We start from the raw sequence: 13,497 nt of genomic DNA, 5'->3' as shown, positions 1-13,497 counted from the left end.
AGATGAGGTGCTGTTCCTCCAGTTTGCGTTGGGCTTCACTGGAACATTGCAGCAGGCCGAGGACGGACATGTGGGCATAAGCGCAGGGTGCTGTGTTGAAATGGCTAGTGACAGGAAGGTCTGAGTCATGCTTGCAGACAGACCGAAGGTGTTCCGCAAAGCGGTCACCCAGTCTGTGTTTGGTGCCTCCAATGTAGAGGAGACCGCATTGGGATCAGCGAATGCAGTAGACAAATTGAAGGAGGTGCAAGTGAAGCACAGCTTCACCTGAAAGAAGTGTTTGGGCCCTTGGACGGTGAGGAGGGAGGAGGTAAAGAGGCAGGTGTTGCACCTTCTGCGGTTGTATGGGAAGGTGCCGTGGGAAGGGGATGAAGTGTTGCGGGTGATGGAGGAGTGGACAAGTGTGTCCCTGAGGGAACTGTGCCCTACAGCATGTCGATGGGGGCGTGAAGGGAAGATGTGTTTGGTGGTGGCATCATGCTGGAGTTGGTGGAAATGGGGGAGGATGATCCTTTGAATGTGGAGGCTGGTGGGATGAAAAGTGAGGACAAGGGGGACCCTATCATGGTTCTGGGAGGGAGAGGAAGGTGTGAGGGCAGAGATGTGGAAGATGGGCCGGACACGGTTGAGGGCCCTGTCAACCACAGTGGGTGGGAAACCTCGGTTAAGGAAGGAGGAAGACATGTCAGAAGCGGCGTTTAGGAAAGTAGCATCCTCGGAACAGATGCGACGGAGGCAAAGAAACTGAGAGAATGGGATGGAGTCCTTACAGGAAGCAGGTTGTGAGGAACTGTAGTCGAGGTTGAGTGACCGCCCTTTTTGTGATGTACACCTTTCTTCATATTAATAATTTGGGCGGTTCAGAGGACATCGGTGTTCTTACATGCTGGTGACTTTCTCTCCATGTCCTTCCTTTCAATAGCTGAAAGCTCGTAATTCAATTGCTTGAAAATGTTAATTTGTCTTTCTGCAATATAATTTTCATGAGATGCGATGCTCATGCTGGGAAACCTGTTGATTTTGCCTATTATCTTGGGTTAACCAACAAACCCATTGCAATGGAAATAAGACTTGCCCAAGAAACTGAGGCAAACTGCATGGCAACAATTTTGTTTTGCCACTGAGAATCAGCAATGGCAGAAATATTCCACTCCTCCAGTTTGAACCCGACTAGGACCGTACTGCTGTTAATTCATCTCATTGTTGCTGTGCACTTGAAATTTCTTGTTGACCTGGGCAGTATCATGAAGGGTAAAATCTTCCTATTGCATTTCGTTCTTAAAGAATTAAGTAAAGAAACATTGACTTCCGAAAAATATATTCACAATCCACTACATTAAAACACAGTGAGGCTAATCAGTACGCGAAAACACATTGTCTGACAGGCTAGAAATGAGAGCTGTAAGATTTCCAGTCACACCAAGGGGAAGCTTTAAGCTTTGTTCAGGTGCTGTTGCTGCCTGGTTAGTGGAACCTGTATGGATAATTTTGCCCTGCGGTTTAGGGAGTTATTTTCCATTTTACAGCAGCGTCACTGCTTTCTGCCCTCACACGTACTTGCCAGCAACAGCGGGTGATTTTTTCCAAGGATCCCTTGTTCAAATTTCACTTTGGAATTTCCTCATTTTAAGACCAACATTAGAGTTCAACCTACTAGTTTTCCTTTTAAGACATTTTTTTAATTGAATATATTCTGCTAATCCCAGACCCTTTACTGTAGAACCTCTTCTGTAAGTTTATCAATTTAGTTCTGCTGAATAAAAATCTGTGATAGGATGAACTCAAAGGATTAGTTTATTTGCATACATTCAAGCGTGGGAGGGGGTGGCAACGTTATCTCTCTCTCATACAGTAAAAGAGAGATGGAGAAAGAAAGATTTACAGGGGAAAGACCACAGAGAAAAGGATATTGTTTCACATGAGTCCAATACCAATGAGGTATTCCTTCACAGACGGCAGTGGCATAGTGGTATTGTCACTGGATTAGTATTCCAGAGATTTGGGAGACCCAGGTTCAAATCCCACTACGGCAGATGGTGAAATTTGAATCCAATAAAAATCTGGAATTAAAAGCCTGATAATGAAACCATTGTTGTAAAAACCCATCTGGTTTACTAATGTCCTTTAAGGAAGGAAATCTGCTGTCCTTACCTGGTTTGGCCTACATGATTCTTAAATGCCCTCCATGAACAAATGAAAAAAGGAGATCGGCTAGCTGAAAACATGTTGGATAATTCACTTTTCCAGTAGAGTTGACTTCCATGATGAGGTAGACACGTGGTGATGTTACAGAAGTTCAGAAGAAACAGTGTAGATGGGGCCAGGCATTCAACCCTGGACAGAGCCCCTTTTCTTTGCTGTTGCTTGTAGATGGTAAAAAAAATGGCAGACTGAACTTTGCAGCCCCACAAGGCAATATTACTGGTTCCACAAGCTAGAGGTTCATGACACATGAATCCCATCTCTCCACATTGTCTTTGACAAAGGGTGTGGACCCCCCTTATGGGTTCCTGAGATCGTTAAATGTCCCAGCCCTTAGAATTAAAAGGATGGTTGCAGAGCTCTTTGTCCTAACAGACCAGTAGACTCTGTTTGACCAGCCTGGATTCTGAAATGCAGATGGCCTTTGTACAGTTCTCTTTGAATTTGGTCTGTGCAGCCCTCGGGGATCATTAGGGTCTCTTCAGAGATGCAAGTTTCTGTGATGCAGCCATGACAGCTCTGCTGTTCAGCACCCCAAACAGATGTAGTTTCAGCCATCTTAAAAGGTCATTGTCCAGTTTTTAAAATTTTAGAAATTAGCCATGAGGGATATATACAATAAATATATATATATAAATATCCAGTGTGAGGCCTTAGTCCCCTAATAGTAGTTGTGATGAGCATAGATGTGACACTGCTCTTCACTAACCTGTTTCCTTTTAACACCACAAACCAATATCAACCTTCCCACAACCTTTTGAATGGGGAAAGTGTTGATCTTTCAATTTGTGTTCAGGGTGTTTGATCAGAGAATCTGATCCCATTGCTATCGACTAGTCTATTTTTCATTTCGCTATAATATTCCTGTTGCTTGGGCCTATTGAGTACAATTCCAGTAATTGCTGCTGAATGAGACACAGTTTTGCATTGAGGACTAGGTGGTTTTGATTGCTAATTGACTTTTTACTGACTTCTAAATTAGGTTGATAGGGTGTTAAATCAGTAAAGGCTGTGAACCTGAAGATTTAGAAGTGGCATGAAAACCAATGTTTGTCATTAACCTAGTTTTAGACTTTTCCAGTTTAAAGCAAGTATGGGAAGCAGCAATGCCCAGCTTGGTAATTTCATTCCAATTGCTCAACTCCAATTCAGAATTAGATGTGTATGTATTGAGCATACGCTTGTAAAATACTGCACAGATTAACACCCATGGAATAAAATCTTGCCCAGTAGACCTACTTCAATTAAATCTGTTTTCATTGAAAATTTCAGACAGAAATGTTGTGACTAAGTCCTGAACACTCATTGGCTGTCAGATATGCTGTCATGGGGCAGAAAATAACCCTGCCGGAAAGATAAGCTCTTTATTAATACAAAGCAAAATGCGAGTGACAGCCTCTTATGTATGTCAATTGTGGCTTTGAGGCCCACTGCAACACTTGAACACAGAATCAGCACTGTACGTTGTCAAAAATGCTGTCCTTTTGATGGGGCATACAAAGGAAACCATGTCTCCTTGTGTGGTTAAAAGTTACAGGTTTTGCGGTGCTATCTCTCCATAACCAAGCCTACTGAAATGCGATCAACTACTGCTTATTCATCTCAGTACTGTTTGTGGGATCTTGCCTTGTAGAAAATGGCTGTTGCACTTGCCTATGTAAGTCTCTGGGCTTCAACGAATTAATTGAGATAGGCCTGAGGGAAGCTGGATTGACAGGGTAATAGATACTCCTTTCATTGTTTCCAGGATTTGATTTTATTTTATCTTGTGGATCACATCTAATTGTGGGCTTGTGCAATAAAATTACTTCAGTGGACTGTACTGTAAGGTTGGGACATGAACTTAAAATTGCAAAGAGGATGGCTGGGAAAAAGACAAATTTGAAATAGCAATCCTGCAGTTAAGGAGGAGGAACCTATAAACTGGAGTTTGTTTACTTAAAATTGTTCTAAATCGTTTTTTTTTTGTTCTGCAGAAGTGAAGCACCAAGATCCATTGAGAGAAGGAATTGAGAAAAACAGTTTTCCTAAGAGCAAGAATGCACCTGAAAATGAAAAGAAACCTAAGACACCTAGCCCAATGCTGTCTAGCTTTAAAACCGATGGATTGCCCCCGGATAGTTGGGATGAGATCATGAAGAGCTCAGGTTCCCCCTCTGAAGCACTTCAGAGGACAGAATACCAGCCGTGGGTTGGTGGACTTGGCCGTATGCCCTGTGTCAAAAATGAGGTCTCTGACTGCAAGCAGGGCAAACAGGGAGGCACTTCCTTAAGTCTCGACAAGCCTTTGGAAGTAAGGGGTAACCAAGGGACTTTTGGACGGGTGGAACATACCAGCTTTAAGGATGAAGAGATAGAGAATGATTCACAGCCCCTCAGGTCAAACTGCAGGACATACTGTCGATCGAATAAAGGTAAACCAGGAGCTGCTGGCGTGACAAATTTTGATAAAATAATTGATGGCACTGGGAAATCTGCACAGGCTGACCTGACATTGGGCAAGGAAAGCCTAAAACCAGACACCAAAATTTCATCAGAGACAACAGGAAAGACGTCAACAGCTCGGACTGCAAAAGACACCATCACCTTGCCCTCATCTTATCTATCACCTTGCAATGTCACACTTCAGGACACCACGGATCGTAGCATGGATGAGTTCACCACTGGTCCAGCTGACCTGGGAGAAGCAGGCCGGTTGCGGAAAAAAACCGAAGCTGCTGCAAGTAAGACCACAGTCAGATTCCGACCGACCCAGTCCAAATCCAAAAAGGACGCGAAGCTAGAGTTCTTTGGGTTTGATGAACAGGAAGGAGAGGAAGATCCTCTCCGATCCACTGGCGGTGCTGCCAACTATAAAATCAAATACTTTGGTTTTGATGATCTTAGTGAGAGCTCTGATGAGGATGACGGCACTGAGTCAGAAGGCAGACGCAAGAAAAAAGCTTCAACTAGAATGGATGAAATTGTGGAACTCCTGTCGAGCTCTGAGTCGACAGGTGACTCTCAAGGTAGTCAGCCACAGTCTCAGGATAGCACTAATACAGGTGGGTAACCACTCACATCAAAAATTGAATGGTTTGCTTAGAAATTTTCATCATTCAATTGGATCATGGCTGATCTGCATCTTACACTTGATGAAAGGTAGAGTTCACAGATATTCAATACTAAGCTGAAGGCAGTAGTTGAAATATTCAAGAACTCACTGGATTCCGGGAGGGTCCTGGCAGATTGGAAAACCGCTAATGTGATGCCCCTGTTCAAGAAGGTAGAGAGACAAAAAGCAGGAAACTATAGGCCAGTCAGCCTAACATCTGTCATTGGGAAAATGCTAAAGTCCATTATTAAGGAAGAAATAGGATATTTAGAAAATCTTAACACAATCAAACAGAGTCAACATGGTTTTGTGAAAGGGAAATCATGTTTGATGAATTTGCTAGAGCTCTTTGGGGACATATCAAGCAGAGTTAATAAAGGGGAACCTGTAGATGTAGTGTATTTGGATTTCCAGAAGGCATTCTATAAGATGCCACATAAAAGGTTATTGCACAAGATAGGAGCTCACAGTGCTGGGGTTAATGTATTAGCATGGATTGAGGATTGGTTAGCACACAGAAGACTGGGAGTCAAGATTAATGGGTTTTTTTCAGGTTGGAAAGACGTAATTAGTGGTGTGCCACAAGGATCAATTCTAGGGCCTCAATTATTTACTATCTATATTAATGGCTTGGAGGAGGGGGCAGAGTGTAATGTATCCAGCAGAAATAGGTGGGAGGACATAAGGAATTTGCAAGGGGATATAGATAGTTTGAGTGGGTGAAAACTTGGCAGATGGAGTTTAATGTAGGAAAGTGAGAGGTTATGCACTTTGGAGGAAGAAACAAAAGGCAGACTATTAATTAAATGGAGACATACTCCAAAAAATGCAGCACAGAGGGATCTGGGTGTTCTTGTGCATGAAACACAAAGTTAGCATGTAGGTGTGCAGCAAGTAATTAAGAATGTATTGTTAGGGGGTTGGAGTTTTAAAATGGGGAAGTCTTGTTACAATTGTACAGGGTGTTGGTGAGGCCGCACCTGGAGTACTGTGTACGGTTTTGGTCCCCGTATTTAAGAGAGGAAATACTGGCATTGGTGGCAGTTCAAAGGAGATTCACTAGGCTGTTTCCTGGGATGAAGGGGTTGGCTTATCAAGAACAGCTAAACAGGTTAGGCCTTTATTCATTAGAGTTTAGAAGAATGGGGATGATCTTATTGAAACGTACAGGATTCTGAGGGGCTTGACAGGGTAGATGTTGAGAAGATATTTCTACTAGTGGGGAAGTCTCGAACTAGGGGACATAGTTACAGAATAAAGGGACACTCATTTAGAATTGAGATGCTGAGTAATTTCTTCTGAGGGTAATGAATGTCTGGAATTCTCTACCCCAGAGAGTTGTGGAGGCTAGATCACTGAAAATATTTAAAGAGGAGGTAGGTAGATTTTTGAAATATCGGGGAGTTGAGGGGTATGAGGAGCTGGCATGAAAGAGGCCTGGGGCAGATCAGCCATGATTTATTGAATGGTGGAGTAGGCTTGAGGGGCCTACTCCTATTTCTTATGTTCTAACAGTTGCCAGACAGATGCATGCATTTGCTATTGTCTTGTACTTGATATGTTACTAGTATTTGTGTGCCAGTCTATAGCTCATGTGACATATTACAACATATTGAAACACTGGCATTAAGCTCGATAATTAGTATGTCTCAATGTTTTATCAGATCAATGCAGAGGAGTGCACACCTCCAGTGTCCTCTTCTGGTTAACCTGTTGTAAGTTTAGGCAATAGCTTAGATAGTTGCAAACATTTACCATATATAAATCTAGTTGGCAAGTTTACACAATTCATCCCATCGTGTTCTTGTTTTCCAGTACATAGGAACATAGGAAATAAGAGCAGCAGTAGGCCATTTGGCCCCTCGAGCCTGGTCCAACATTCAACTAGATCATGGTTGATCTGGCTCTCTATCCCCATATCCCTTGATACCCCTAATATCTAGAAATCTATTGATCTATAGCTTGAATATACTCAATGCGCAATGATTGAGCCTCTACAGCCCTTTTTGGGTAGAGAATTCTGAAGATTCACTATCTTCTGAGTGAAGAAATTCCTCCTTATCTCAGAACCAAATGGTTTACCCCTTATTCTGAGACTGTGTCCCCTAGTTCTAGACTCTTCAAACAGGGGAAACATCATTCCTGCATGAACTCAGTCGAGCCCTGTAAGAATTTCATGTTTGAATGAGATCACCTCTCATTCTTCTAAACTCTAGAGAACATAGGCCCAGTCTCCTCGATCTCTCCTCTCTCAATCCTGCCATCCCAGTGATCAGTCTAGTGAACCTCTGCTACACTCCCTCCATAGTAATTATATCCTTCCTTAGGTAAGCCAATCAAAACTGTATACAACACTCCAGGTGCAGTCTCACCAAGGCTCTGTACAATAGCAGCAAGTCTGCTTTACTCCTGTACTCAAATCTTTTTGTAGTAAAGGTTAACATACCGTTTGCCTTCCTAATATCTTGCTGTTACCTGCATGTTAGCTTTCAGTGACTTGGGAACAAGAACACCCAGGTACCTTTGGGCATCAATACTTCTCAATCACTCACCATTTAAGAAATACTTTGTATTTCTGTTTTTCCTACCAATCTGGATAACTTCTCATTTTTTCATGTTATATTCCATCTGCCATGTTTTTGTCCACTCACCAAGCCTGTCTAAATCCTTTGAAGCCCCCTTGCATCCTCCTCACAACTCTCAATCCCACCTAGTTTTGTGGCATCTGGAAAATTGGAAATGATACATTTGGTCCCCACTGCCAAATCATTGATATGAATTGTGAATAGCTGTGGCCCAAGCACTGACCCTTGCGATAGCCCACTAGCCACAACATGTCAACATAAGAATGACCCGTTTATTCCTACTCCGTTTTCTGCCCATTAACCAATCCTCAATCTGTGCCAGTATATTACCCCAAATTCCATGTGTTCCAATTTTGCTTACTTCCTGTATGTAACCTTATCGAAAGCCTTCTGAAAATCAAAATACACCACATCCACTGGTTCCCCTTTATCTGTTCTGCTGGTTACATCCTCAAAAAAACTCCAACAGGTTTTTCAAACATGATTTCCCTTTCATAAATCTATGTTGACTCTGCCTATTCAGATCATTATTTTCTAAGTGTCCAGTTTTCACATCCTTCATAATAGATTCCAGCATTTTCCCTACTAATGTCAGGCTAACAAGTTTGAAGTTCCCTGTTTTCTCCCTCCTTTCTTAAATAACGGGGTTACATTTGTAACCTTCAAATCTGCAGGAACTGTTCCGGTATCTATGGAATTTTGGAAGATGACCACCAACCCATCCACTATCTCTACAGCACCTCTTTCAACACTCTGAGATATAGATCATCAGGTCCATGTGATTTATCAACTTTCAGCCCCATTAATTTCTCCAGTACTACTTTTTTACTAATACTAATTTCTTTAACATCCTCATTCTCTGCTATTCCTGGGAGGTTTTTCCTATCTTCCTCCATGAAGACAGAAATACAGCCTCCGACATTTCCTTATTCTCCATTCTCTGCCCGTGGTGGGCCCACATTTGCCTTTGCTAATCTTTTCCTCTTTGCATATCTACAGAAGCTTTTACAATCTGTTTTTGCTTTCATATTCCATTTTCTCGATCAGTTTCTTGGTCCTCCTTTGCTGAATTCTAAAATGCCCCCAATCCTCAAGCTGACTACTTTTGTTTTGGCAACTTTATAAGTCTCTTCTTTGATCTAATGCAATATTTAACTTGTTTGCCATGGTTGGATCGCCTTTCTTGCTGGGTTTTTGTGCCTCAAGTGGATGTAAAGTTGTTGTAAACCGTGTGTTAATTCTTTAAATGCTAGCCATTGCCTGTCTACTATCATATCTTTTCATGTAGTTTCCCAACTACCGCAGCCAGTTTGTCCCTCATACCTTCATGGTTTCCTCTGTTTAGATTTAAGACCCTAGTTTTGGATTGAACTACATCACTTTCAAACTTAATGTAAAATTCTATCATATTATGGTCATTCTTCCTGAGAGGTTCCTTTACACTGAGATTATTAGTTAGCCCTTTCTCATTGCACAATACTAGGTCTAAAATAGCCCATTCTCTAGTTGGTTCCTCAACATACTGTTCTAGAAAACCACCGCATACACATCCAGGAATTCATCCTCCGCAGCATTAGTGCTCATTAGGTGTACCCAAGTTCCCCCATGATGATTGCACAGTATTAGCCTTATTATAAGCATCTCTAATTTCCTTGTTTATACCATGCCCTACATTATCACCACTGTTTGGTGGTTATAAGCAACCCCTACTAATGTTTGCTGCCCCTTGCTGTTTCTTAGTTCCTCCCAAACGGATTCTACACCTTGATCTTCGATCTAAGACCCCCTCTCACTAATGTACTGATCTCATCTTTTATTAGTAGCACTACCCCATGTCCTTTTCCTTTTTGCCCATCTTCCTAAATGTCAAATACCCTTGAACATTCAATTCCCAGCCTTGGTCACCCTGCACCATGTCTCCATAATGGCACTTGGATTATACTGTTTACTTCCATTTGTGCTGCCAATTCATCTACCTTGTTGCAAATGCTGTGTATTCAGATAGCGTGCCTTTAATTCTGCCTTTTTATTATTTTCGCTACCTCTAGCCTTGTCTGCTGGCATACTCTTAAGTTTATACACTCTATCCCTTCCACACTCAGATGATCAGTTCCCTTATTTTTAGCGTGCTCTGTTGGCTTGTCTTCTCTCCTAGTTTAATCACACTGATCCCCCGACCCCACTATTTAGTTTAAAGCCCTCTTTAAAATATAGGGCTGCAGAGCCCTTTTTTAAGTTTTTTGTAGCATTTCTGAACTCCAACTTCTGTCAAGCATAAACTGGGTGTGTTAGTTGTACATGAAATTTTGATATAGAAGAGCCTGTGTGTGTAATGGACCAGTGCAGCTCCTTACATTTAGAAGACTATTTTTAAAAAAACTTTGGGAATTTGGCACTTCGATAGACCAAGTTGGAAGAATAGTGCCTTTTACAACACCCTGAAGCCTTTTAAACATTCTAATTTATGCTCTATTAAAAAACTTGTAAAAAACATTCCTTTACAAAGCATTTGGGGGCTACAACTAGTTGAAAGCGAAATCAAGTGAAATTTACTTAGAATAAATGGAATTCTAATGAAGTTGGTTAATCCACAGCTGTTCAGGAAAGTATGCACATAGATTATAATGTCAAAAGGGGGCATTAAATCCAAGTGCAATGTAATGTCAAAAGCAGCAATATTGGCGATGCTCTTCAAAATAATCTGCCAAACAATTGTTAGATTTTCATCAACATTTTTTTACTTTGCAATTGAGATATAAAATCTTTAATCTATGACTAAAACATTTTTGGGCCATTTCAATGTGTTGCAGATCCTGCTACCCAGCTGAAATGGGCTTTTTTGATACTACTTTTTTGGGCTTTACTCCAGGATATTGACCTGGTTCTGATGTCCGTCAGGTAGTGAATTTAGGGTAATGTTATTTTTTAAATTTGTCCTTGGGATGCTACAACTGGGATGCTGCCAGGGCCCATAGCCTTTGCTGTATCCAGTGCCTTCAGCTGTTTCTTGATATAGTCTGACATTACTGATCTTTTCCTTTGCAAATTCTGTAACTGGCTCGTCAAGTGTCTAACTCAGCTGTCTACTTGTTAGATGTCCTGACTTGTCCATGACAAGAACATCTTGACCCAGTTTTTATTGCTGAGGCTTGGGTGGTAATGATGTATTAATTCACTCAGTGGTACTGCTAATAGTGTGGATACTGGTTGCATGGCATCTATTGCAATTCTGCAGAAAACACCAGAAATGGGTCTCCATTAAGCCAGAAAATTGATGAAAATTTGGTTGCAAGTCATACAATGTTTATTCTTTGTTTCCAGATACAGGTGGAAAGAATAATTCGAGCAGAAATTACAGCTTTGAGTTTTTCCTTTTTCAAGTGTAGTGCTTTCTGGCATAAAAGCAAAATATTGCAGATGCTAGAAATCTGAAATAAGAACAGAAAATGCTGGAAACACTCAGGTCTGCCAGCATTTGTAGAAAGAGAAACAAAGTTAATGTTGCGAGTCCTTATGACTCTGAAGAAAGGTCATGCAGACTCAGAACGTTAACTCTGTTTCTCTCTCCGCAGATGCTGCCAGACCTGCTGAGCTTTTCCAGCATTTTCAGTTTTATTTCTGTGCTTGCCGGCTGCTGGTATCCTTGCAGTGAAGTTTCTGTGGGCGTCCAATTACTTGGGTTGTGAGCTAGAATCCAGCACCTGCTGAAACCAGCTGGAGGCCATGTGAAAGTAGCACAGAACCTATTTTAGGCCACATGTCTTCATGAGTTTGAGACAGAAATGGGGATCACTCCCACTTGCAAATTGTTACATGAATGCGAAGTATTTGAACAGGCCAGTGTAAAATATGCACTTTTTCTCCACCTTGCCCCTCCTCTGAGGGAAGCTGTTACTGCATAGTGTTACGATGCAGTTAGGAACCAGTAACATTTTGTTTAAAGTAGACAAAGTTTGAAATCCCAGTTACCCACTAGGTGAGTAAAGCCACAAGATTCTGTGGTTTTAAACTAACAAAATAAACTTTACTATACAAAGTCAGAAAATTAAAACAACTTACAATATCTATCTTATATTCTAACATTCAGAATTAACAAAAAGTAAATATGATTTAACAGGCAAACTCTGGTTGAACACACCACACTTCACAGTGTGATGACAGGTGTGAACCAGACAGACCCCATGAATTTCTCAGCAACCAACCCAGATGTCAGTGACCACAGTGAGTCACAAAATCTCATTAAAGCTCAGCCTCCCTCACAAAGGATTACAACTCCTCACTTTCAAAAATCTAGCCTCTGAATTCCTTTGATAGCCACTCTGACTTGGACCACCTCAACAACTGCCCACCTCAATAGTTTAATCTATTCTCCTGGGTCTGCATTGCATAGGATTCACAAAGCTGCACTCCTCCTAATTACTGGCTCAATTCTAGCTCTTTCGCAAGCCGCTAGCTGGTTTCTCCAAACTCCAGTCTCCTGGCTGCGATGAGCTATAAATGGCTCCCAGAGCTTCTCTGAGCCCTAACTACCTCCAGCACGAAACCAACGACCTTCCGCCACCTTCTCAGCTCTCCAGCACTTCTCCTGAGCCCAAACTGCACCAAATGGCTCCCAGGGCTTTTTTTTGTGAGCTGCAAACCACACAAGGTCTATACTGCAACTCCCAGCTGCACCAAACTGCTTCCAGGACTTTTCTGAGCCCTAACTGCCTGGAGTCTGAAAATAGTAGCACCTTTTCAATATAGAGCCTCTCCACCTGCTGCAGAGCACTCTGATAAATTGAAACCAGAGACCTTCTTAAGCTCTACACATCTCCATGACGATGTAGCCTTTCAGGGTTCACAATATTTTAAAACTAATTTAGCTCTCTTTGTAAGCAGTGTAGATAGTGTGTCTCCCGTTCTCCAGCCAAGTAAGCCCGCCTGCTGTTTTATGGCTCCATCCCTTTTCTGACTCAATTGAACAAACATGGTAAATTTCTGAACTGCCATTTTCTTTTAGGTGTTCTGGCAATCTCTGAACCCCAGCATTTTAGCTACTTTAACTCCACAACAAGAGTATGAGAGTTGGACCCTGGGACGGGCAGTCAGCAGCACTGAGAGGTGAACCCTGGGACAGGCAGCCGGCAGCACTGAGAGGTGGACCCTGGGACAGGCAGTCAGCAGCACTGAGAGGTGGACCCTGAGACAGGCAGTCAGCAGCACCTAGAGGATCTAGCATCTAGTCTATACTCAAGTCGGAGTAAGGGTAAAATAAAAGCAAAGGTCCATATTCTATTTAGTTAACATATGTCTGGGGAGCTCTGTCCTGTGATTTGCACATCCTGCCTATGTGGGAAGTCCTAGACGCTCTTGGTGGTCTTGGTGACCGTGTGTGCAAGAGGTGCCTCCGACTGGAGCAACTTGAGCTCCGAGTTTTGGAGCTTGAGCGGCAGCTGGGGTCACTACAGTGCATTCACAAGGCTGAAAGGTACATGGATAGCATGTTTCAGGATGTGGTCACCCCACACCTTAAGCAAGCAGAGAGGGAATGGGTGACCGCCAGACAGAAGAAGGGAACCAGGCAGGTAGTGAGGGAATCCCCCGAGTGCATCTCGCTTGCAAACCGTTTTGCGG

The 13,497-nt window shown here is 42.3% G+C and overlaps 1 protein-coding gene across 1 annotated transcript in view; it reads left to right on the top strand.

The window, feature by feature from the left end:
* Positions 1 to 13,497, top strand: part of LOC144668638 (wings apart-like protein homolog) — a 140,497-nt gene that overhangs the window by 45,336 nt on the left and 81,664 nt on the right. Inside the window, exon 2 of the mRNA XM_078530881.1 lies at positions 4,179 to 5,246. Within this exon, the coding sequence (XP_078387007.1) occupies positions 4,283 to 5,246 (964 nt within the window). The 5' untranslated portion in view covers positions 4,179 to 4,282. The remainder of the gene's footprint in view (positions 1 to 4,178; positions 5,247 to 13,497) is intronic.

This window comes from Cetorhinus maximus, chromosome 27 (assembly GCF_964194155.1).
Source record: "Cetorhinus maximus chromosome 27, sCetMax3.hap1.1, whole genome shotgun sequence".
In the NCBI taxonomy this organism is placed as follows: Eukaryota; Metazoa; Chordata; class Chondrichthyes; order Lamniformes; family Cetorhinidae; genus Cetorhinus; species Cetorhinus maximus.
This window is presented reverse-complemented; position numbering and strand designations above follow the sequence as displayed.